This window comes from Loxodonta africana, chromosome 13, assembly GCF_030014295.1.
Source record: "Loxodonta africana isolate mLoxAfr1 chromosome 13, mLoxAfr1.hap2, whole genome shotgun sequence".
NCBI lineage: Eukaryota > Metazoa > Chordata > Mammalia > Proboscidea > Elephantidae > Loxodonta > Loxodonta africana.
This window is the reverse complement of record NC_087354.1, coordinates 14,760,647-14,785,546: the sequence shown is the minus strand read 5'-3', so window position 1 is coordinate 14,785,546 and position 24,900 is coordinate 14,760,647. Positions and strand designations below refer to the sequence as shown.

Below are 24,900 nucleotides of genomic sequence, written 5' to 3'. Positions count from 1 at the left end.
ATTTACTATGCATGGGCTGGTGCTGGGCGTACATTGGTGAGCAAAGCAGATCCCGTCCTGCCTTATTATGGAGCTGACATTCTGGTGTACAGGAGGCACTTGAATTACGTCTTAGTATCTGGCCATCCATCTGTTCATTCGTCCATCCATTTAGGTATGTAAAAGTGCATTGGCAGTTCATAGAGGTAGGAGTAGAGAGGGAAGGGGTGTAGCCTGGATAAGTAGATAGGATTTAAATCTGATCAAGGAGCCCTGGTGGTTCAGTGATTAAGCGCAGGACTGCTAACTGAAAAGTCAGTGGTTCAAACCCACTAGCTGCTCTGTGGTAGAACAATGTGGCAGTCTGTTTCCATGAAGATTTACAGTCTTAGAAACCCTGTGGGGCGGTTCTCTTCTGTCCTACAGGGTTGCTATGAGTCAGAATTGACTTCAAGGCAGTGGGTTTGGGTTTTTTTTTTTTTGTTTGTTTGAATCAGATTTTAAAATACCAGATTTTGAGGTTGTCTTGGAATGAGTAATAAAAATAGCATTCTAAGTATGTGTGTGTGACCAGGGAAGAGAGAAAAGGAGAGGCTTAAACAAAGTTAAGAATGAGTATGGCCAGTTCTTGGAAAAGGAAGAAATGCCAGTACAAGTTTTTATTGTGTAAATATTTGGTGCAAGCTTTTGAATTAATATGTGTACTGTTGGAATTATAATTTGGAATTAACGTGTTAGCTTTTCCTTGTATTCGCTTCGGCAGCTGGCAGTGTCTTCAGTTATACTAAGAGTTGAATTAAGAGCTTGTGATGATAGTTGCTCTGTTATTTAGAACTTATAATTTGCTTGGCTTTGTTGTAGGTGCTTTTTGTATATTACTTTTAATGTTTGTAACAACCACATAAGCAATCTAGATAAGGAGGGTGAAGCATAGAGCACTTAATAACTTTTCCAAGATTTACAACTAGTGGTAGAGTCTGGATTCAGACCAATGCAGGCAGACTTCAGAGGCCCCCGCTTCTATCATTAAACTGTAAGTAGTGTCCCACCCCTGCTGACATCTCTGTCATGTCAAATGATGGGACTGGAAATGAAGCTGCCATCATATTAAAAATAAATAAAACTCATTTTTGGAAACATAATGTTAGTATAACTTTGTACTCTTTTAAAGTTGAATCCGTAATTCACTAATTTAGAAATCAGAAAAGGAGCAGCATTTTGGTGCCCAGAATGCCGTATACACGAATTTTCCTTCAGGAATGTACAGTTAGTATACACTTCCATGGCGTAAGAAGGAGTAAAGAAAGTAAAACATAGAGAAAGCATGGAATATTGAAAAGAGTAAAATTGAAGATTTCATGTTTTATGATAATGATTGACTACTAAAAAAGTTAACCAACTCAAAGAAAGCCTATTTCATCTTAAATTACTTTTCTTTCATGCCTTGTATTCTGTCAATATAAAGAATAAGCTGCCAATTCTGTGACATTTCTGTATAAGAATTAAATATTCACTTTAAAAGGGTAAATGTATTATTTTACATATTAGCCAGATTTAAGCAATTATTCCTTTTTTGAGGTCAAAACTAGAGGTAATTTATATTTTTAAAATTTTTGCATGGTTGATTTAAATAATGCTTTGAATTAAAGGAGTCATTATTATGGATTGGGAAGGAAAACCAAAAACCAAACCCAATGCCCTCGAGTCAATTACGACTCATAGTGACCCTATAGGACAGAGTAGAAGTGCCCCATAGAGTTTCCAAGGAGCACCTGGCGGATTTGAACTGCCAACCTCTTGGTTAGCAGCTGTAGCACTTAACCACTACGCCACCAGGGTTTCTGGGAAGGAAAAATCTATTTTAAAAATTTGTAAGTAAATTTTAGTAAAATTTATTTGTTACCAAACAAAGTTAAAGTCTGAAAAAGAGCAGTTAGTAAAAATGTTGAACATGAACTAGGAATGTAAAAGGTAAAAATTTTATGTTAACTACCTAAGTTCATATTAGGTGAAGTTAGTAAATCTATTGTTTTGATGTTTCTGTTTTAATCTGATTTGTCTAATTATTGATATTTCCTATTAATGAGAGTATTCCTATCAGGAATAGTTAGCACATAAGGAAGGCATTGAGTATACTTTATATTTTTAGTAAAGTATAAATTATGCTTGAATTTTATTTCCTTGTTCTCAGAGCAACTTAAAGGAGGGTATCCTATAGTTGTTCTAAGGCCTTGGCTGATAGTTTTCCACCAAGTATTATAGTGATAGCAGTATAGTATATTAGTATGCTGCTCAGTTATTTATTACAGTCAGGTGATTACTATAGAGGGAGCAGAAACCCTGGTGGTGTAGTGGTTAAGAGCTATGGGTGCTAACCAAAAGGTCAGCAGTTCAAATCCACCAGATGCTCCTTGGAAACTCTATGGGGCAGTTCTACTCTGTCGTTTAGGGTCACTTTGAGTCAGGATTAACTTGATGGCAAAGGGTTTGGTTTGGTTTTAGTGGGCGTTCAGTGGTAGAATTCTTGACTTTCATGCATGAGACACGGGTTCAGTACCCAGCCAGTGCACTTCATGAACAGCCACCACCTGTCTATCAGTGGGGACATGCATGTTGCTATGATTCTGAACGGGTTTCAGCGCAGCTTACAGACTAAGACAGACTAGGAAGAAAGGCTTGATGACCTGCTTCTGAAAATTGGCTGTTGAAAACTCTGTGCATCACAATGGTCCAGTCCGGAATCAATCATTGGGGATAGCACAGGACCAGGCAGCGTTTTGTTCCATTGTGCATGGGGTCGCCGTGAGTTGGGGGCCAACTTGACAGCAGCTAACAGCAACAACAATAATTAATCTATTATCATAGTATATACACATGGTTGAAAAGGTAGATTTTAACTTAATGCTGAATTTATTTTTAGCATTTGAAATAATGGCACTTTTCTAAATGGTTGCAAAGGTTAAGTATACTTGCTGAATGCATTCTTTGTGTTTTCTTAAAGCGTGCATGAGTATTAAATTGTGAAAGAATAGATATACTGGGTCAAAGAAGATCTATATTCCAAAGTGCGGGCAGGGAGGAGGCAACTGCAGCTGGAAGGATTGTGGTGTCCCTGGGAAAGAAAACGCTGTTTTTAAGATGGCCATTGAGGATTGAGAAGGAGGTAGAAAAGGAAGGAACCAGGCTGTGGGAGTGGCCATGGAGGTTTCTCTGTCTGGCTGTGGTTCCTTCCCTCCCACCATCCACCTTTGCAAACAGCAAGATAATAGAGTTTTTGTGATAGAGCTGGAATGACATTGGCCAGACTACTCACCTGGGGTAGTCCTGGACCCAGAGCCCCTGGGCAAGGCTGATGCATGGTGCCTCATCATATGAGCTGAGAAAACTGATGCAGGCTGGTAGTTTCTGAACCCCGTTCCTCTCCAACTAAGGCAGCAGAGTACAGCTGATGGAGCACTCTCCTAGAGTCACACAAATTTTCGTTGAGTCTTAGTGCTGCTCTTTAGCAGCTGTGACCTTGGGAAAGTGGTATCAACTGCCTGGACTTCATTTTTCTCAAATATGAATAATGACAATAATGTCTATCTAATAAGGAGATTGTGAAAATTTAAAACAACCAGGGCCCTTGAATAACTTCATTTCTACTTTCAGCCAACTAACAGAAAACTTATCGCCTAAATCATCTGGTTATGAACTTCTCTGATGAACTGGCTGAACGTATTTTAAATATTATGAAAAGATACTTGAAAGATTTGATACAAATATTTTTCTAGGTATTTTTTTCAAACTACATGGCAGACATGAATGGAGAATAGCACCTGTTTCCCATCACTGTTCGAAAATTGCGAAGTATATATTCACATTAGGAAGCAGGCTTCAGAAATCATCTTGAGACAGAAGTTTGTTCATCAGAAGTTATATTTTTATTGTGGTAAAATATACATAACAAAACATTTGCCAAGTAATATTTTATAGTTTTTAGTGTATAGGTCTTTCACTTTGCTGTTTAAATTTATTTAGGTAATTTATTCTTTAGGATGCCGTTGTAAATGGAATTGTTTCTTTAATTTCCTTTTCCGCTTGCTCATTGCTGATGTGTAGAAACCTGACTGATTTTTGTGTGTTGACCTTGTATCCTGTTAATTTAGTGAACTCATTTATTAGCTGTAATAGCTTTCTTGTGAAATCTTTGGGGTTTTCTATATATAGGATTACGTCATCTTTGAAAAGGGGAAGTTTTACTACCTCATTCTGGATTTGGATACTTTTTACTTAAAACTTACTTATTCTTTTGATGGAGACCTGGTGGTGTAGTGGTTAAGAGCTTGACTGAAAATCCAAAGGTCAGCACTTTGAACTCACCAGGCGCTCTTTGGAAACCCTATGGGGGCAGTTCTGCTCTGTCCTATAGGGTTGCTATTAGTCAGAATGGACTCGACGGCAGTGGTAGTATTCTTTTGATTAGGGAATGTATTTTCAGTGTTCCAACCCTATCAGAGAAGCTTGCACAGATCTTTGCCCCTTCTGATTAAGTACACGTGTGAGATGGGAGTTTTTGATCTGGTTTACATTAATTAAAACTAAAAATTGGAGTTATCTGTGTAAATGAAATGGAGCAGAATCCATTTACAAGGGGTTACTGCATGGTTTAAAATTGGAAAAGGCGTGTGGTAGAGTGGTATCTTTCACCTTACTTATTTAATCTATATGCTGAACAAATAATCCAAGAAGCTGGACTATAAGAAGAAGAATTCCACATCAGAATTGGAGGAAGGCATATTAACAACTTAAGGTATGCAGGTGACACAGCTTTGCTTGCTGAAAGTGAAGACGGCTTGAAGCACTTACTGATAACTGCTGCCTTCAATATGAATTGTTGTCATTAGGTGCCATCGAGTTGGTCCCGACTCATAGCAACCCTATGTACAACAGAACAAAACACTCCCAGTACTGCACAGCCTCAGAATTGTTATGTTTGAGCCCATTGTTGCACCGACTATGTCAGTCCATCTCATTGATGTTCTTCTTTTTCACTGACCCTCTACCAAGTGTGATGTCCTTCTCCAGGGACTGGTCCCTCCTGATAACGTGTTCAGAGTACGTAAGACAAAGTCTCAACGTCCTCACATCTAAGGAGCATTCTGGCAGTTCTTCTTCCAAGATGTAACATAAAGCAAAAATCCTCACAACTGGAGCAGTAAGCAACAGCATGATAAATGGCAAAGAAATTGACTTTGTCAAGGATTATATTCTCTTTGAATCAACAACCAGTGCCCATGGAAGCAGCAGTCAAGAAATCAAATGACATACTGCATTGAACAAATCTACTGCAAAAGACCTCTTTCTTTAAAGTGTAAAAAATCAGAGGTGTCACTTTGATGATTAAGATGTGCCTGACTCAAGCCATGGTACTTTCAGTCGCCTCATGTGCTTGTAAAAACTGGACAATGAAATAGGAAGATCAAAGAAGAATTGACACATTTGAATTGTGGTGTTGGTGAAGAATATACCATGGACTACTTTGACAGGTGGGACATATTGTTGGCATATTGTTGGAAAAAGACATCATGCTTGGTGTAAAGTAGAGGGTCAGTGAAAAAGAGGGAGATGTCCAATGAGATGAACTGACATAGTGGCCGCAACACTGGGCTCAAACATAGCAATGATTGTGATGATGGCTGCGATGGTTAAGAGTGTGTCATCTTGGCTGGGCCATGATTCTCAGCTGTGTATATGTGCACTCCCAGGATTGAATCTGCTGTGAGTAGCCAGTCAGTTGAAGGGGAGTTTCCTTGGGGGTGTGGCCTGCATCCAAATATAAGCAGACGTTCTGGCTTCTTTGCTCGCTGTGGATCCTGTGCTGCCTCCAGTTTGTCTGACCTCTGGCTCTTGGGACTTGAGTTGTCAGCTTATTTGCATCCAGATCTTGGGATTTGGATCCTGCTCCTGTTCATGTGACCTCCAGCTCTTGGGACTTGAGCTTTCAACTTACCTGCACATCTTGGAATTTGTAGATCTTCACAGCTTGAGAGCAGGACCTCCACTTTCTGATACACTGATCTTGGGTTCCCCAGCCCCTGCGGCTGCGTGAATTGAGAGAAGCTCTATCCTGATAAATGGACTTGGGACGTTTCAGCCTCTACAATCGCGTGAGCCATTTCCTTGATATAAATCTCTTTATATATATATATATATATGTTTATACGCTTTACTAATTTTGCTTCTCTAGAGAACTCAGCCTAAGAGAATGGCATAGGACTGAGCAGCGTTTTGTTGTTATACATAAGGTCATTATGTGTTGGAGCTGACTCGGCAGCACCCGACAACAGCAATTATATATGATCCTTTTCTTTGTATTGAGGAATTTATTTTCAGGTATACATTTCCGTATATCAAGTAATTAGATTTGTTATTACTTATAGTTACCGCATTACGAGGTAAGTATAAGTAATTATACCATGATGTATACACATATACACACCATTATAGTTAATTGTTTATATTTTATCTTAATATTTAATTTCACTTTTGTTATTTAATTTTTTTGCATTTTAGGTGAAAGTTTACGGTTGAAATTAGTTTTTTATTCAAAAGTTTATACACAAATTGTTGTGTGACATTGGTTGTAATCCCTGCAAGGTGTCAGCATTCTCCCCCTTTCCCTTTTCACCCTGGGCTCTCCATGTTCATTCGTCCAATTTTCATGTCACTTCCTGCCTTCTTGTCTTTGCATTTGGAGGGTATTGCCCATTTTGTCTCATATATTTGATTGAACTAAGAAGCATGTTCCTCACATGTGTTATTGTTTGTCTTATAGACCTGTCTAATCTTTGGCTGAACGGTGGACTTCAGAAGTGGTTTCAGTTCTGAGTTATCAGGATGTGTGGAGGCCATAGCCTTGGGGGCTCCTCCAGTCTCCGTCGGACCAGCATGTCTGGTCTCTTTTGTGAATTTGAATTGTGTTCTATATTTTTCTCCCGCTCTGTCTGGGACCCTGTATTGTGATCTCTGTCAGAGTGGTCCATGGTAGTATCCAGGCATCATCTAGTTCTTCTGGACTTAGGCTGGTGTAGGCTGTAGTTCATGTGGTACATTAGTCCCTTGGACTAATATTTTCCTTTCTTTGATTTTCTTCATCCTCCTTTGCTCCAGATGTGATGAGAGCAATAGATGTATCTTAGATGGCTGCTCAAAAGATTTTAAGAACCCAGTTGCTACTCACCAAAGTAAGATGTGGAACATTTTCTTTATGAACTATATTAGCCAGTTGATCTATATGTCCCTGGAGACCATGGTCCCTAGTCTTCAGCCTCAGTAACTTGGTCCCTTAAGGTATTTAGGTCTGTCTAGGAAGCTTCACTGACTTTCACTTGGTCAAGTTGTGCTGACTTCCTCTATATTGTGTGTTGTCTTTCCCTTTACCAAAGTTAACACTTGTCTACTATCTAGTTGGTGATATTCTCTCCTCATCCCACTCCTCCCTCGTAACCATCAAAGCTTGTTTTTTTTTTCTGTGTGTAAACCTTTTCTTGGGTTTGTACGCAATATTTAGTTTCAGGCAGTATTTGTCCTTTTGTGATTGACTTTTTCACTCAGCATAATGCCATCCAGATTCATCCCTGTTTTGAGGTGTTTCGCAGGTTCATCATTGTTCTTCATTGTTTTGTAGTATTCTATTGCATGTATGTACCATATTTGTTTATCCATAATTCTGTTGATGGGCACTTAGTTATTTCTACCTTTTTGCTATTGCGAATAATGCTGCAATGAGCATGGGTGTGCATGTGTCTGTTCGTGTGATGGCACTTATTTTCTAGGATATATTCCTAGTAGATTGCTGGATCATATGGTAGTTCCATTTCTAGCTTTTTAAGGAAGCGCCATGTTGTTTTTCATAGTGGTTGTACCATTTTACATTCCCACCAGCAGTGCATAAGAGTTCCAATCTCCCTGCAACCTCTCCAACATTTGTTTTCTGTTTTTTCTGATTTGTTCCAGTAATGTTGGGGTTAGACGGTATCTCATTGTAGTTTCGGTTTACATTTTTGTAATGGCTAATGATCACAAACATGTCCTCATGTGTCTGTTAGCTGCCTGAATGTCTTCTTTGGTGAACTGTGTTTTCATATCCTTGGCCCATTTTTTAAATGGTATTATTTGTCTTTTTGTTGTTGAGGTGTTGAAGTATTACTATATATGTGATGGTTAAGATTGCATGTCAGCTTGGTTTGGCCATGATTCTCAGTGTTTATATGTGACCACCCTCATGATGGGATCTGCTGTGAGTAGTCAGTCACTTGAAACAGAGTTTCATTGAGCACGTAGCCTACATCCAAATATAAGTGGACATTCTGGCTTTTGTCTGCACTACATCCGGCAGCTGCCTCCTGTTTGTCTGACCTCCAGTCTTTGGGACTTGAGCTTAACAGCTTACCTGCCGATCTTGGGATTCATCCATCTTCACAGCCTGTGAGCAAGAGCTCTGGTCTCCAATCTGCTCATCTTGGGTTCACCAGTCCCTGCAGCTCTGTGAACTAGGAGAAGCCTTGTGGTCTTGCCTGCCAACCTTGACATCCATCGAGCTTAGTGAACAAGAGCCCTGTTCTCTGACCTGCTGATCTTGGGTTTGCCAGCCACCACGGCTACATGAATCAGGAGAACCCTCTATTCTGATCCACAGACTTGAGACATTCTAGTGTCCCCAGTTGTGTGAGCTGTCTCCTTGATATAAATCTCTCTGTATATGTATTTATACACTTCACTGGTTTTGCTTCTCTAGAGAACGCAGCCTAAGACATGTAGATTTTATGGATTAGACGCTTGTCAGATATGTTGTAGCCAAAAAATTTTCCCAGCCTGTAGGTTCTCAGCCCAGTAATTTGATCCTTCAGGGAGTTGGGATGTGTCTGTGGAGCTTCCATGACCTTGCCTCAGACAAGTTGTGCTGGCTTCCCCAATATTGTGTACTCTCTTACCCTTCACCAAAGTTGCCACTTATCTATTGGCTTTTTAGTGTTTTTCCCTCCCATTCCCACCTTCTCTTGTAACCGTCAAGGATTGTTTCTTTTTTTGCATAAACCTTATGAGTTTTTATAGTAATGGTCTCATACGATATTGGTCCTTTCATGATTGACTTATTTCACTCAGCATTGTTCTTTATCATTGGGTAGTATTCCATTGTGTGTACGTACTATAGTTTGTTTATCCATTCATCTTTGTAGAGGTGTTGGGTTTTCCTGTAGATTTGAGAGATTAGACCTTTGTTGAATTTGTCATGGCCAAATTTTTTTTCCCAGCCCGTAGGTTCTCTTTTTACTCTTGCGATGAGCATAAGTATTTAATTTTTAGGAGTTTAATCTAGTTTATTTTCTGGTGTTTGTGAATTGTTAGTTATGGTTTGTATTGTATTTATGCCATGTATTAGGGCCCCTAGTGTTGTCCCTATTTTTTATTTCATGATATGTATTATTTTAGGTTTTATATTTAGGTCGTGGGTCCATTTTAATTTACTTTTTTTTCATATGGTAGGAAGTATGGGTCCTGTTTCTTTCTTTTTTTTTTTTTTTACAGATGGACATCCAGTTTTACCAGCATAATTTTTAAAAAGAGTGTCTTTTCTCTATTTAGTGAACTTTGGTCTTTTGTCAAAGATGAACTGACCATAAGTGGATGAATTTACATCTGGGTTGTCAATTCTGTTCCATTGTTCTATGTCCTTGTTGTTTTACTAACATGAGGCTCTTTTGACTACTGTGGCTGTATAATAGGTTCTGAGATGAGGTAGTGTGAAGCCTCCTACTTTTTCTTCAGTAATGCTTTGCTGATCTGGGGTCTCTTTCCTTTCCACATAAAAGTTGGTGATAAGTTTTTCCATCTTGTTAAAGAATGTTGTTGGTATTTGGACTGGGATTGCAGTACGTCTGTAGATTGCTTTGAGTAGGATTGATACTTTCACAGTGTTGTGTCTACCTATCCGTGAGCATGGTATGTGTTTCCATTTATGTAGTTCTCTTGGTTTCTTGGAGTGTTTTATAGTTTTCTTTGTACAGGTCTTTTACATCCCTGATTAGATTTATTCCTAAGTATTCTGTCCTTTTAAAGGGCTATTATAAATACTGTTTTCCTGATTTTCTTTTCAAAGTTTTCTTTGTTGGTGTTTAGGAATCCAACTGATTTTTTTTATGTTGATCTTCTATCCTGCTACTCTGCTGAATCTTTCTGTTAGTTCCAGTAGTATTCTTGTGGAGTCTTTGGGGTCTTCTGTGTATAGGATCATATCATCTGTGAATAAGGATAGTTTTACTTCTTACTTTCCAGTTCGTATGCCCTTTATTTCTTTTTCTTGCCTTATTGCTGTAATAGGACTTCCAGCACAATGTTAAATAGTATTGGTGATAGAGCGCATCTTTGTCTTGTTCCCCCTTTTCAGGGGGAATGCTTTTGTCTCCTGTCTGTTGAGAATGATACTGGCTGTTGGTTTTAAAAGAGAAGAAAATAAATGACAGTGCATTAGGTGCAGGCAGGTGGGGATGGTCCAGTGTGCTGGTGGCACTTCATCTGTGATGCCATGGTGGGAGCTAGTGGGAAGGTCATCAGGGTGGCATACAGGGCTAGGTGGGAACAGAAGTGAAAGAAGGAAAAAGGAAAATGATGGCACAGTAGGCACCCACAGGTGGGGGTCGGCCGGTGTGCCAGTGACACAGTATTCATGATGGTGTGGTGGTGGCTGGTGGGAAGTCCGGCAGTGTGGCGTCATGGAGCTAGGTGGGAGGGAGAAAGAAAAGTAAGATGGGAAAAATAAAAATAAAAATGTAACGTGGGCCAGGGAATGGACGTGGGGCAGAACCAGGAGCTGGTGGAAAGGGAGGGGAGGTGACATACTCTGGTAAGGGCAGGGAAAAAGAAAAGAAAAAAGTGGCAAGGTGGGGGCTGCGAGAGGGTGCTGGTGGGCCTGGGGCAGTTGTAGGCCTATGTGCTTGTGGCTGTGTAGCTATGGCAGTGCAGTGGGGTCTGGTAGGAACGAGTGGGAGGTGGCGCACAGGACTAGGTGGCAGGGAGAAAGAAAAGGAAGAAAGAGAAAAGAAAAAAAACAAAATCACAGCACGATGAGAGCTGCAAGTGGGGGTGGGGCGGACCTGGAGTGGTGGTGGGCTACCGGCTTTCTAGCCATTGTGGTGCAGTGGGGACTGGCGGGAATAGGTGGAGGTGTTGTTCAGGCCTAGGTGGAAGCGAGAAACAAAAGGAAGAAAGGGGGAAATATTGGCACAATGGAAGCCAGTGGGTGGGGGCTGGGCAGATCTGGGCTGGGGGCAGCGCAATGGCATTCTAGCCAAGGGTGCGTGGTGTGGCCCAGCAGGAAAGAGTAAGAGGTGGCATATGGGCCAGAACGGTTTAGGGGTGGGAAAGGGTGTTTCTCTGGTTACCAGGTTCTGTGTCTCCTGTTGGGAGTTAAGTTGCCTTCCTGTATTCCCTGTCCAGGAACGGTGCTGGCTGTGCCCCAAGATGGCAATGCTGTGCCATCTTAATTGGCAGGGTACCTCCACTCCGCATCTGTCCTTGTTCTCTGTTTTCCTTTAGTTTCTTTTTCCATTTGATGTTTGATCTAGCTCTGTCCTTTCATTTGATGCTTAGGACTCCAGGATTGAGGTTTGTATCTGTTTTACTTAGTTTTCGGCTCTTTGCTGCATAGGGACAGCGTGATGCACCTGTCTGTGCCACCATGTTGGCTACGCCTCTGCTTTTATTATTTTTAAGGCTATTTTCATTGGTGGCACGTGATACTAGTTTGTCTTTTATAGTAGTAATAAAGGTTGTTTTTAAATATACTAATTAAAATAAAAAAGGGAATTGATATGAAGGAAAAATATGTATATGATTGTGTATAGACTAGGACATGATTAGGGCAAAGATTTGAAAAATGACTGATGTTCAGGACCAACTTCTATGTTAACAGCGAAAACTTCCTGGCTCTTTTAAATAACTCAGGCTTTGGACAGTTTGCTTAACCTCCTTGAATTCCTTTTCTATTTTGGTGGAGGGTAGGAGTTATGATATAAGATGAATTTCTAAGGTAGTTTGAAAATTACAGAATTCTACTGTTCTTCAGGCAGCTTGATTGAGGTTTGGTAAAGAAAAAGGTTTAGCTTAAAACTGGTCTGAAACAGTATTGACTCAGTGCTTTTACTTTCTTCCTCTTCTTTTCACTGATAGATTATTTACAGAAAAAGGAAGAAATCAAATAATAGTATCAACTACGTTTAAGGAAGAAGAATAAAAAAAATATATATAAGGGCAACTGTAAGGATCAGCATGAATCCAGTTCCCAAAGTGGGGGTTGATTAGTCCTCACATTCCCACCTCTCCATCCTCCTTGCCAGCCTTCCGTGTTGTGCCCTCTCTCACCCTAACCATCAAGAGCTAGGTCAGAGCTCACAACTTAAAAAGATACCGTTCTTCAAACTGCCATTAGGCAGATGCCAGTCATAATTTTGGGGAGTCTGCATGACATCCCAGCTTTCTGACCTGCTGGCTCCTATTATCCTTTTTGTTAATTCGCTGGAATGACTCACAGAACTCACAGAGTGTACTTATGACTATGGATTTATTATAACCAAAAATCATACAAACGAAGAGACATATAGCAGAGGTCTGGGAGGATCCCCAGTGAGGAGCTTCCATGTCCCAAGGAACACTCTACCTTCCCAAGAGCAGATGTTCCCATCAGTGATAAAGCCTTAGTATTCAGTATATTCAGTATTAGTATGCTTATATAAAAAAATACACAAATCATAAAAATTTACTCTGCTGATGAAGAAGAGTTGGATGATACTGGCATTTTGTCAGTTGCAGTAATAACTCCACTTGTGGAATCTTCTGGATCACCTGGATTATCCCTGGATATGGAAATGGTGTTTCTAGTCAGAAAATTAGTGAGAGGTGTCTGTGTGGTCCTTTTCTTTTTTTCTTCATGTATTTCACAGTAACATCTCACTGCTTCCCAAATCTGCCTATTGAGTTTAGCAAACCTGTCAGTGTTTAGGTTCATGTTTTCAAGCAGCTGAAGCCACGACTTAGTTTTGAAAACTAAGTCAGTACAGCAGTGTTTTGAATGGTAAATCATAAAATTAAACATCTGCAAGTGAACACCTGAGAATGGTAACATCGGCAAATTATGCTCTGTAACGTTGTATGTGGTACATGTTACTAACAACAAGATGTTAAAAAAAAGACATTCACAGGTGCAGTTTGTCAGAACTCAGTTATGTCGTAAATTGGGGTGTACTTGTGAATGGGTACTTTTTCCATTTCCTAGCCAGTGAAAGGGTCTTGGAACGATGTAACGTCATTTACTACCCTTCCCATTTATGTAACTATCTATTGTGTTTTGCAGTATTTAAAATCACACAAATAACTATTTTTTGTAGTCAGTATTCATTTAGAGTTACACATTTGTCTTGTTCATTACACCTCATTTTTTGGTACATATCTAAGCCATATCTGGAATCCTTTGTTTTCTTCAACTTGAAGAAGTCTCTTCACCGTTTCCTTTAGTGTGAATTTCCTAGTGACAAATTCTCTGATTATTTGTCTAAAGATGTCTTTATTTTGTTTTAACTTTTAAAGCTTTTTTGCCAGATATACAATTTCAGTTTGGCAATTTTTTTTTTTTTTTTTTTTGGGGTTGCTGTTAAGATTTCCTTGTCTATGACTTGTTTATGTGTTCTCTCTCCTTTGATGTGCTTATATGTGGTTTTCTTTGTATTTTTTTTACTTGGTAGTTGGTAAAACATCTTGAATCTGTGGCTTGATGTCATTGGCTGGTTTTGAAAAGTTCTTAGCTCTTATGTCTTCTGGAAACTCTGCTGGTGTAGCAGTTAAGAGTTAATGGCTGCTAACCAAAAGGTCGGCAGTTCAAATTCACCAGACGCTCCTTGGAAACCCTATGGGGCAGTTCTACACTGCCCTATAGGGCCACTATGAGTTGGAATCGACTAGATGGCAGTGGGTTTAGTTTGGTTTTATTATGTTTTTCTCCCATATGTTTTCTCCTTCCCTTCTGGAATTCCAATTACATGTATTTTAGATCTCTTTTCCACATGCAAGAATTTTTTCACATTCTTCTCTGCATTTCTCGTTCTTGTGTCTTTTTTGTGCTTCAATTTAGGTATTTTATTCTGTCCTGTCTTCTGGATTATTGATTCTTTCTTCAGCTGTGTCTAACCTATTGATAAAGTCATCCATCGATGACTTAATTTTTTGTTTATAAAATCATATTTTTCAATTCTATTTTCCATTTTTGATGACTGTCTGCTAAAATTCTGTATCTTTTTTTTAACTCCTTGAACATATTAATTAACTTATTTTAAAGTCCATTTTTTATGGCACTGTTATATCAATCTGCTGTGGCTTAATTGCTGTTGTTATTTTTAAATATGGTTTTCAGTCAGTTTTTTACTTCTTGTCTGCCTAGTAATCTTTTTATTTCCAGATGTTTTGTATGAAAAAATGATAGAGTTAATTTGAAGTTCTGAATGTTATCTTTCTGTTGAGAAGATTTACTTTTGCTCCTGCCATGCAGCCAAGTCAAGGACATTTGCTTAATGTAATTGGATATTGAGATGATTTGAAGCTATGCTTAAGTCCTGGTCAGGCCTGGTCTATTTTTGGTTTATCTTTATGCCTACGGTATAGCCCTTTAGGGTCCCTTTGAAGTCCTGGTGGGGGCTCTTCTTCCTTGATAGTCACTGAATCTTAATTTTTACCCTTCCCCCCATCTCAAAGTCTGTTAGAAATTCTGCTTACTTTCTCAGTCGTTCAGCCAGTGCTATTGGAATATATAAATGATTCTAGGGGGGTAAATGAGTCCAAAGTCTGGTCTTACCTGTTTCTTTCAGATCTTAGCCCTGCAAATTCTCACTGTCTTGAAAGTTCTCTAGTGGTTTAAAACAGAATTTTGTTTGTTGTACTTTTTTAGTTCTTCTCAAAGGACGGTTGGTTTGAAGCAATCAACTCCACCATTGGCAAAAGCAAAATCCCCAAATATATTCTAGAATTCAGACTTTTTCAGATTATAGGAGATAGTACCTGTACCTATTGCCGTCAAGTCGGTTCCAACTGATAGCGACCCTAAAGGAGAGAGCAGAACTGCCCTGTAGAGTTTCCAAGGAATGCCTGGTGGATTGGAACAGGAGGTAGTACAGTGTAGACTATATCTACCTTATAGGTGTCAGCAGATCTTGCACAGCTTACCTTAATACCACTTCAGTGAAATGTATGAAAACTAATCTTGCCGGTGCCTACTAGGTGCAAGTTTTCATCGTGGGACTTGGATATAATGTGATATGTGAGGGAACATGATTTGGAATAAGCCAACTTTTATCGTTTATACTGCCTTCTGTTGAAGAAGCAAATATTCCAAAACACAGCTGCTTGTTTGAGTGCTGCCCCCTGCCAGTGACTAGCAGTCTTTCCGTTCCTCTAATGTTCCCTGCTCCTCCTTTTCACGGGACCGTTGCATATACTCCTCTCTCTTCCTAGAATGTACGCCCTCATAATCAGCTTTGAGATCTCATGCCATATGGCATGTCTTCAGGGGAGTCTTCTCTAACCCATGAAATTAGGTCATATTCTTTTTTAAATGAGCTTTTTAGTTTTGAATTATTTAAACTCATTTGTATGATAGCTTAATTAACATCTATTTCCCCTGCTAGACTCTGTGAGATCAGGAATCATGTCTTTTTTTTTTTTTCTTTGACCATTTTATTCTCTGTGCTGAGTTCCGTGCTTAGAAATACACTTATTTTACATAGATAATCAGTTATTAGGTAATAAATTATTAATAGATGATCAATTGTGTAAGAATGAAAGAGTGAAAGAAGGAAGGAAGGAATCAATGAAATATGTAAGAAGTGCTGTGCTTATGATAGTGCTGGTGATGAAAGACTTATTTATTGCTCTTGAGCAAAAGCCAGATTTAATCAGACCCTGGATTTGCCACAGTATGGTTGCATGTATAGAATTAACAGTACTTCACTGAAATTCCTTTGGGAATTTATTACTGTTTTAGCATTTGTCCCTCGTTTCCCCATAAATAGTTATTTTTAATATGTTTTGAAAGCACGATGTTTCGTATAGACACAACCATCATTTCAAAGCACGGCTAATTATGTCATTGCCAGTCCTACTACAGAGATAAATGCAATATACAATCCCTATTCTTGAAGAGCCCATGGTCTCAGAAGAAAACCCACCCATTGCCATCAAGTCGATTCTGACTCATAGAGTAAAACTGCCCCATAGGGTTTTCAAGGCTGTAAATCTTTATGGAAGCAGTCTGCCACATCTTCCTCCTGCTCAAAAGAAAGACAACTTGGAATTTACACACACATGCACGCATGCAAGTGCTGTGGTTTTGTCTACCAAGGGGCATTGGTTTTATCTTCATTAGGGAGGTGACATTCAAATTGAGTCTTAAGTGATAAGCACTAGCTCATTAAATGGCCGATGGAAGAGTATTTAGTTTAAATGCATATTTTGATGAAAGTATATAGTGTCTATGTGGATTGACAAATGGTAAATTTGGCTAGAAGCTAGGGTGATTTAAGAGGGCAGGTTTTGGAGCCAGAGTTCCTGGGTTCATATCCGAAGCTCTGTCTCCTACTGACTGTTTATGACCTTGGCACACTGCTTAATTTCTCTGTGGCTCAGTATCCCTGTTTATGAAATGGAGATGATAATTGTAGCTAACTTGGAGAACTGCAGTTAGGGCTGAATGATTTGGAGAAGTACCTGGCACACAGAAAAAGCTCAGTAAGTATTGGCTCTTGTTGTTACTAGGATTAGTTGCATGGAAGAAAATTCAAAGATTGTAATTGCATTAGGCTAGCCACAAGTAGGGACAGGAATAGATTCAGGAGGTACTTTAGGGGTAAAATGAACAGGACTTCAATTTGTTTATTAATTTTATTTAAACAGAAATTTCAACTAATAATGCTATGTGCAACATAAAAACAATTTTGACATTTGTATAACAGTTTTATGATTTGTAAACTTAACAGAACTTTAATCTTCTAATTTGTGCTTTCTTTTAGGTCTTAACAGAACATTTCAGCTGTAGCCCTCAGACTAGACGCCAAAATAATTGAAGCTGTGTACAATGCATTAGGGTATTGAAGACAATTTTTGAATTAAATATTTGGAATTTAAGTAAGGGAAAGTGACGAAAAATGGGGCGGAAGAAAATACAAATCACACGCATAATGGATGAAAGGAACCGACAGGTAAATGAACATCTTAATTCATGTATTTCATTGATGCATATGTATACATATTTTAAGACTGTAAAGTAAAATGGTTGAGTTTTTCTTAAATTTAATTTCAACTCTGAATATTTTTATGTTCAGATGAAATGAAAAGTTTTAGCAGTCCTGAAATAAATTGTGGCTTCTCATCATATGCTTTAAAGAAACTTTTTTCTTCCTATAGAAATCATATACGTTAATTACAGAAAACATAAGCAAAAAGAAGTAAATTCACTGCAGTCCTACCACACTGTTGTATATATTTATTATAACATATTTAGTCTTATATACATTTAATTATATATTTGATTGTTAGCCTTCTACATATTGTTGTTTTAAATTTTCACTTTTATTTTTATAAATAGGTTAATACCTAAGTTAACTATAAAAAAGTACCAGACCTGTTGTCATGGAGTCAATTCTGGCTCATAGCAAGTATTTTTGCTTCTCTGGAGAACCCAGTCTAAGACATTTGGTACTAGGGGTCGTTCTAGAAAAACAAAATTGTAAGGATGAGTTTTCTAAATTAGTTTTCAGGTCTGGTTAGTCTTAAAGATGTTAATGAATCTGCCTCCAGTAGTAAAGAGGGCTCTGCTATTCCACGGCCTGAGTTGGCAATAGAGATACACAAAACGTCACCACCAATTAATCAGATTATTAATGGAGTCTTAACTCATGTCCGTCTCACAGTAGGTCCAGTCGGACCCTGAACCCATCCTGTAGTGATTCCCCCCATTCCAGAGTGCATAATTGGAATAGATATACTCAGCAACTGGAAGAACCCCACTCTTGGTACCAGACGTCTTAGGCTGGGTTCTCCAGAGAAGCAAAACCAGTAAAGCATATAAATGTATATAGAGAGATGTATATCAAGGAAATAGCTCACGTGGTTATAGAAGCTGGAATGTCCCAAGTCTGTGGGTTAAGTTAGAGGCTGCTCCTGATTCATGTACCTGCAGGGCCTAGTGATCAGCAAGTCAGAGAGCAGGGCTCTGGCTCACAGGCTAGGAAGACCAACAGACCCCAAGATCAGCAGGCAAGATGGCAGGTAAGCTGCCAGCTCAAGTCCCAAGAACCGAAGATCAGACAGGAGCCAGCTGCAGGATCCAGAGCAAGCAAAAGCCCACAAGCCTTGCCAGAAAGTCCACCTATATTGGATGTAGGCCACACCCCCAAGGAAACTCCTTTTCAACTGATTGAGTACTCACAGCAGATTTCATCATGGAGGTGATCACATTATATCAAGTCTTATCGTGGAAGTGATCACATCATCATACAACTGCCAAACTACATCATAACTGCCAAACTACATCATAACTGCCAAACCACTGAGAGTCATGGCCCAGCCACATTCACAAATAGCCTTAATGATCACAGCGACCCTATAGGACAGAGTAGAACTGCCCCGTAGCGTTTCCAAGGAGTGGCTGGTGAATTTGAACTGCAGACCTTTTGGTTAGTAGCAGAGCTCTTAAGCACTGCACCACCAGGGCTCCAAGTTACCAATAAATGTGTGTTTTGGTCAGGTAAATTTTCTGGTTAACTAATTATATAATGAGAATGTTTTTTAGGACTCTTATTATTATAAGTATTTCTAAAACATTTACGTATATACCTCTGCTTTAACTGACAAAATGTATTGAATATAATTTCATTATCGGTGACGGCAACCCTCATACATTTGGAGTAATTATAATGGTGCTGGTATATGTAGAGAGTAGAAGTTGTAAGAGTTTAGAGCAGAGGTTGGCAAACTCTGGCGCACAGAGTGGCCTTCTGTTTGTGTAAATAAAACACTATAACACAGCCAAGCTCATGCACTTAAATATTGTCTGTGGCTACTTTTATACTACAGTGACAGAGTTGAGTATTTACAACAGAGACTCTAGAGCCCACAAACCTCAAATATGTAGTCTCTGGGACTTTAAGAAAAAGTTTGCCAACCCCTGGTTTAGAGGAAGGAAGGAAAAATAATTTCATAGACTATTGCAAATGGAACTAATAGTCAAGGGATGTGCAGAGGAGAGATGCTGTCTTTAGAAAGGTTGTGTATCAGGAGAAATTTCAAGAATGGCTGATTTTTGGAAGTTTACCAGGAAAGGAACAACACTGAAGATGTAGTCTGCAAAGTCTGAATAGTAGTTCACATGTTAACACAGATATAATTGGGGATTAAACTCAGCTGGGTAGCTGGTTAAAGAAGTTAGTGGAAAGGATTAGGGCTGCCCTTAGAAAAAATTGCAGAGAGCCCTTGTTTCAACTCATGAAGATTCCTTAACAAAAGCGTAAGCTCTCCTAGTATGACCTATTGTGAAGAAGGTAGTAGGGGAAGGTTGATAAAAATAACCAAAGGAATGGTTCCATAGCAAGATTGTAAGTAAACTTCCCTTCACACATCTGAGGATTGTGACATGTAAAGGAGGCATAGCAACCTGCTCTGTAAAAACATGCAGCATAAATGTAAAATAGGATTTTTTTAGGGAATAACATTCAAGCAGAGAAGGCCAAGCACATAAGAATCCCTGAGCTACCCTGATCCCATACAGAGTCATGATTAAATCAGGCATAAGTAAACTGGACTTAGCAATGGAAAGGACTATGTATGTTTAGAAGAAATAGAAAACTAGGAGTATGTAGGGCCCATGTAATGAAACCATTAGGTTGAGGTAATGCCCTCATTAAAAAGATGGAGCCAGCCACTATAGCTCAGAGGCTAGAATTACCTTGTTACTGCGTTGAACTTACCTGTTAAGCCAGCTTCTTGCCCAGCTGCTGAAAGGAGCAAGGGCTGTCTGAATTTTCTCTCCTCAGGTAATTTAGGTAAAGAATGGAGAAAAGATACAGGATTAGTTGCATAGTGTATTTTTCAGGTTAGATTGGGCACAATTTGTCATAAAGTACAAGGGTATCGTAGTTTTATTGATTTTTGAATTTGTGGATTCTGAGTTAATGGGCTTATTATTCTAAAATTAATGGGGAGAAATTGTTCCTGTGCAGAAGAAAAGAGAAGTCATTCTTTCATCCAAATTTGAATACCTACTATATCTGAGGGACTACTGTTGCTTTTGTTGTTAGGTGCCATCAAGTTGGTTCTAACTCATAGTGACCCTATAGGACAGACTAGAACTGCCCCATGGGTTTCCAAGGAGTGACTGGTGGATTTGAACTGCTGACCTTTTGGTTAGCAGCCAGACTTTTAACCACTGTGCCACCAGGGCTCCATAGGAGATGTAAGTATATGGCAAATAGAAGTAAGCCCAGTTGTTGGGAGAGCTTATGGAAAGAATGACCGGTCTCTGTTGGCGAATGTCAGGGAGTAGTTACTGAAGGAGTTAATAGGAGATAGAGTTTTTCAATTACATGTATGAGCTAGCCAGATAAAATCAAATTTCATGTAAGTGAAACAGTACATGAACAGGCTTGGTGGTGACAGTGTCATTCATTTAGCGAGAACTGCAAGTAGTTTATTATGATTAGAGTTAGATCGTTGGAAGACAAAGTTGGAAAATAAGGAAGGAACCACTTCAAAAGGGCCTTAATCTCATGTTAAAATATTTGGGTTGTGTCTTTAAAGCAATAGAGAACCATTGAAGAATTTTTGGATATGGCAGTGACTTAAGATTTGCTCTGCCAGAAATTCAGAACAGTAAATGGAACCGTCCATGTGTGAAGTGATGGGGACTGGACACAAAGGCAGTGGTGATGGAGGGGAAGGAGATAGTTGTGAGAACTAAGTGGGCTATTAAGCTAAGGACTTGATCTTCACAGAAAGTTCTAAATTTTTCACTTTGAGAGTGGTTATATATGTGATGTATTTGAAAAGACAAATTTGATTTATAGGAGTAGTAGTTAATCACATACATAATTTTATATATGTATAGTATCCGTAGAGCCCTGGTGGTGCAGTGGTTAAGTGTTTGGCTGCTAATCAAAAAGTCAGCTGTTCAAATCACCAGCTGCTCCCTTGGAAGCTCTTTGGGGAAGTTCTACTCTGTCCTAAAGGGTTGCTATGAGTTGGAATGGACTCGACGGCAGTGAAAAAAAAAACGGCATCTATAAAGTAGCAAAACTCAATGCAGATACACCCATTGCTGTCGAGTCGATTCTGATGTAGATACACACACATACGAATATACGCAGCCTAAACAAAAGTACAAGAAAACCTGAGTAAATAACGAGACATACTATATTATTAAATGAGATGACTTAATATATACTCAAGGTGCCAATTCTTCTCATATTGATACTGCATTAAATTTATATGTATATATATGAGAATCACTGTGGGGCTGTTGGGGAAACTTGACAAAATTAATATAAAGTTGTTAAAAAAAAAACCCATTGCTGTCGAGTCAATTCTGGCTCATAGCGACCCTATAGGACAGAGTGGAACTGCCCCATAAAGTTGTTAGCTGGAAGAATAAATACATGGGACTAGCTAATAGAATGTTGAAAAAGAAAAATACTGAAGATAATTTTTCTTGTAAGATATTGAATGTAACATTTAGAATCATGTAGAACTTCTCAGATACTTCAGAACCTTTATACAGTAACTTGATTGCTGACTTTGTGGGATGATTCCTGCATGAATATTGAGCCTTTCATGATGCCATTTTTTTGTAAAATAGACAGGGAAGTAGTGGCTTTATTTTATAAAAAGAGATACACATTTTTAAACTAAGCTATGTAGCATCTATTTTTTTTAATGAAATTCTTTTATTTATTTTTTCTAAACAGTAGTTGGTAATTTCTTATGTATTTTTTTTTTCATGGTGCAAATACATACAACAAAACACTCCCCCATCCAGCATTTTCTATGTGCACAGTTCAGCGACATTGATCACACGTTGTGCAACCCTTATTCCTGTCTTTTTCCTAATTATTCTACTGCTGTCAGTGCCCCCCCCCCCCACCAAGCAAAACCTCCCCCTTTTCCCCTTTCTCCCACCCTGGTAACCACCATGAAGCTTTGATTTCTGTGTATTTGCTTATTTCATATAAGTGATGTCATACGGTATTTGTCCTTTTGTGACTGATTTTGAAATGCTCAGCATAATGTTTTCAGCATTTATTCACTTTATGGCATGTTTTAGGCCTTCGTTTCTCTTTTTGGCTGAGTAATATTTCATTGTCTGTAACACATTCTGTTTGTCCATTCATCTGTCGATAGGCATATTTAGGTTGTTACCACCTTTTGGCTCTTGTGAAGAGTGCTGCAGTGAACATTGGTATACAGGTTTCTGATTGCTTTCCTGCTTTAACATCTTTTGGGTATATGCCTAAGATTGGGATTGCTGGGTCATATGGTAGTTCTATGTTCAACCTTTTGAGGAACCACCAAACTGTTTCCAGAGTGTCTGCACTATTTTACATTCCCACCAGCAATGGATGAAGATTCAAATTTCTCTACATCCTCTCTGGCTTGTTTTCTGTTTGTTGTTTTTTAATCATTGCTATTCTAGTGGGGGTGAGGTGGTATCTGATAATAGTTTTGATTAGCATCTCCCTATGGCTAATGACATTGAGCATCTTTTCATGTGCTTGTTGGCTATTTGAATATTTGCTTTGGTGAACTGTCCAGGTTCTTTACCCATTTTTTGATTGGGTTGTTTGTCTTCTTGTTGAGTTGTAGGAGTTTTTTAAAAGATATTTTTGATATTAGACCCTTATCACATTAAAAAAAAAAAAAAACCTGTGGTCGTCAAGTCAATTCCGACTTACAGCGACCCCGTAGCACAGAGTAGAACTGCCTCACAGGGTTTCCAAGGAGCGGGTGGTAGATTCAAACTGCTTACCTTTTGCTTAGCAGCTGAGCTTTTAACCACTACGCCACTAGGCTCAATCAAATAAATAATACCCCCAAATTTTCACCCAATCTTGTCTCTTCACTTTGTTGAGAAAGGTAATTTTTTTAACATGATTGTTTCTTATTGATGGGACAAAAAGTTGATGCTATAAATGATGCACAATGGTAGTTTGTTATTGTTTAATTACAGTGAATAAAGTCTGTTCAGATAGGTCCAGTAATGTGTAAGCTGGCAGATTGTTGGTACACTTATGCTCCATCTGTAGTGTACTTCATTGTTTTCTGAAGGTCTAGGTGAGTGAATTCAGTAGCCATCAGCCTTCAGGTACACATCTACTGCAGTTTTCTCCCTTAAACATGCTGTGTCTATTTTCATAAACCCTGAAATTTCTAATTCTGAGTGTTTAGCTAATGATGTAGCCCCAGAGAACTATAATGCTACAATCATCAGTATCATCCAAACCCTGTTTTAAATGTCTAGATAGAACTTTGCTTTGTGCTATAATATACTAACTGATCGTGTTGTGGTTCTTTTCCTTCAGAAATTGATAGCCTAAGACAGAGGCTAGCAAATTATGACCTGTAGGTCAAATCTAGACCACAGCTAGTTTTTGTAAGGTCTGCAAAGTAAGGCTCTATATATTTTGGGGGATTGTTAAAAAAAAAAAACCCAACCAATGAGTAAATAAAACTCAGAAGAAAACGCAACAGAGACCACATGTGGCCTGCGAAGCCTAAAATGTTTACTATCTGGCTCTTTACAGGAAAAGTTTATTGACCCCTGACCTGAGATGAATTGATAAGACCCGGAAAAGAAGTAACAACAACCAAACAAATGTTGTGTGTGATCACTATTTGCATAATGTGCAGGGAGGTGGTTTGAGTAACAGTGACTATGTACTTGAAGCTACTGACCTTGATTAATGAGAATAATTACTCAGTCTTCTTTGTGGTCATTATGTATTATTATTACATATTTGAAGAGCTTCTGTAGTAATCTGGCAGTAAGGTTCTTGAGATATTAGCAAAGATTTAACAATATTTTGAATATTTAAGAAGCAGCCTCCCATTCGCCCCCCCCCACACTCTGTGTGCAAATACCCAGTGATACTTTATTGAATTGTTGCAAAAAACAGGCTCAATTTTATTATTTAAATTAGAATTCTTACAGAAATTTGTGAGAAATATGCTAGGATACTAACAAACCAAGAAAGAAATTGTTCCACAAATGAGCTAATTTTTATTTTGTTTTGTTTTAATTGTACTTTAGATGAAGGTTTACAGAACAAACTAGCTTCTCATTAAACAGTACACATACTGTTTTATGACGTTGGTTAACAACCCCACGACGTGTCAACACTCTCCCTTCTCGACCTTGGGTTTCCTATTACCAGCTTTTCTGTCCTCTCCTGCCATCTAGTCATTGCCCCTGGGCTGGTGTGCCTATTTAGTCTCGTTTTGCTTTATGGGCCTGCCTGCTCTGGCTGAAGGGTGGACCGTAGGAGTGACTTCATTACTGAGCTGAAAGGCTGTCCAGGGGCCGTACTCTCGAGGTTTCTCTAGTCTCTGTCAGACCCGTAAGTCTTGCTTTTTTTTGTGTTAGAATATTGTTTCTACATTTTTCCCCAGCTCTGTCTGGCACCCTCTATTGTGATCCCTCTCAGAGCAGTCAGTGGTAGTAGCTGGACATCATCTATTTGTACTGTTTAGTGGACACCGTGGTAGTTGTGGTCCATTAGTCCTTTGGACTAATCTTTCCCTTGAATCTTTAGTTTTCTTCATTCTTCCTTGTTCCTGAAGGGATGAGACTACCGG

At 38.9% G+C, this 24,900-nt stretch overlaps 1 protein-coding gene across 4 annotated transcripts in view; it reads left to right on the top strand.

Annotated features, from left to right (window-relative positions):
• Positions 1-24,900, top strand: part of MEF2A (myocyte enhancer factor 2A) — a 212,260-nt gene that overhangs the window by 94,431 nt on the left and 92,929 nt on the right. For all 4 annotated transcript variants that reach the window (XM_023553063.2, XM_064267059.1, XM_064267060.1 and 1 more), the window contains one exon: positions 17,070-17,258. In XM_023553063.2, the coding sequence (XP_023408831.1) occupies positions 17,205-17,258 (54 nt within the window). In that variant the 5' untranslated portion in view covers positions 17,070-17,204. Of the gene's footprint in view, positions 1-17,069; positions 17,259-24,900 lie in introns of those variants that run through there.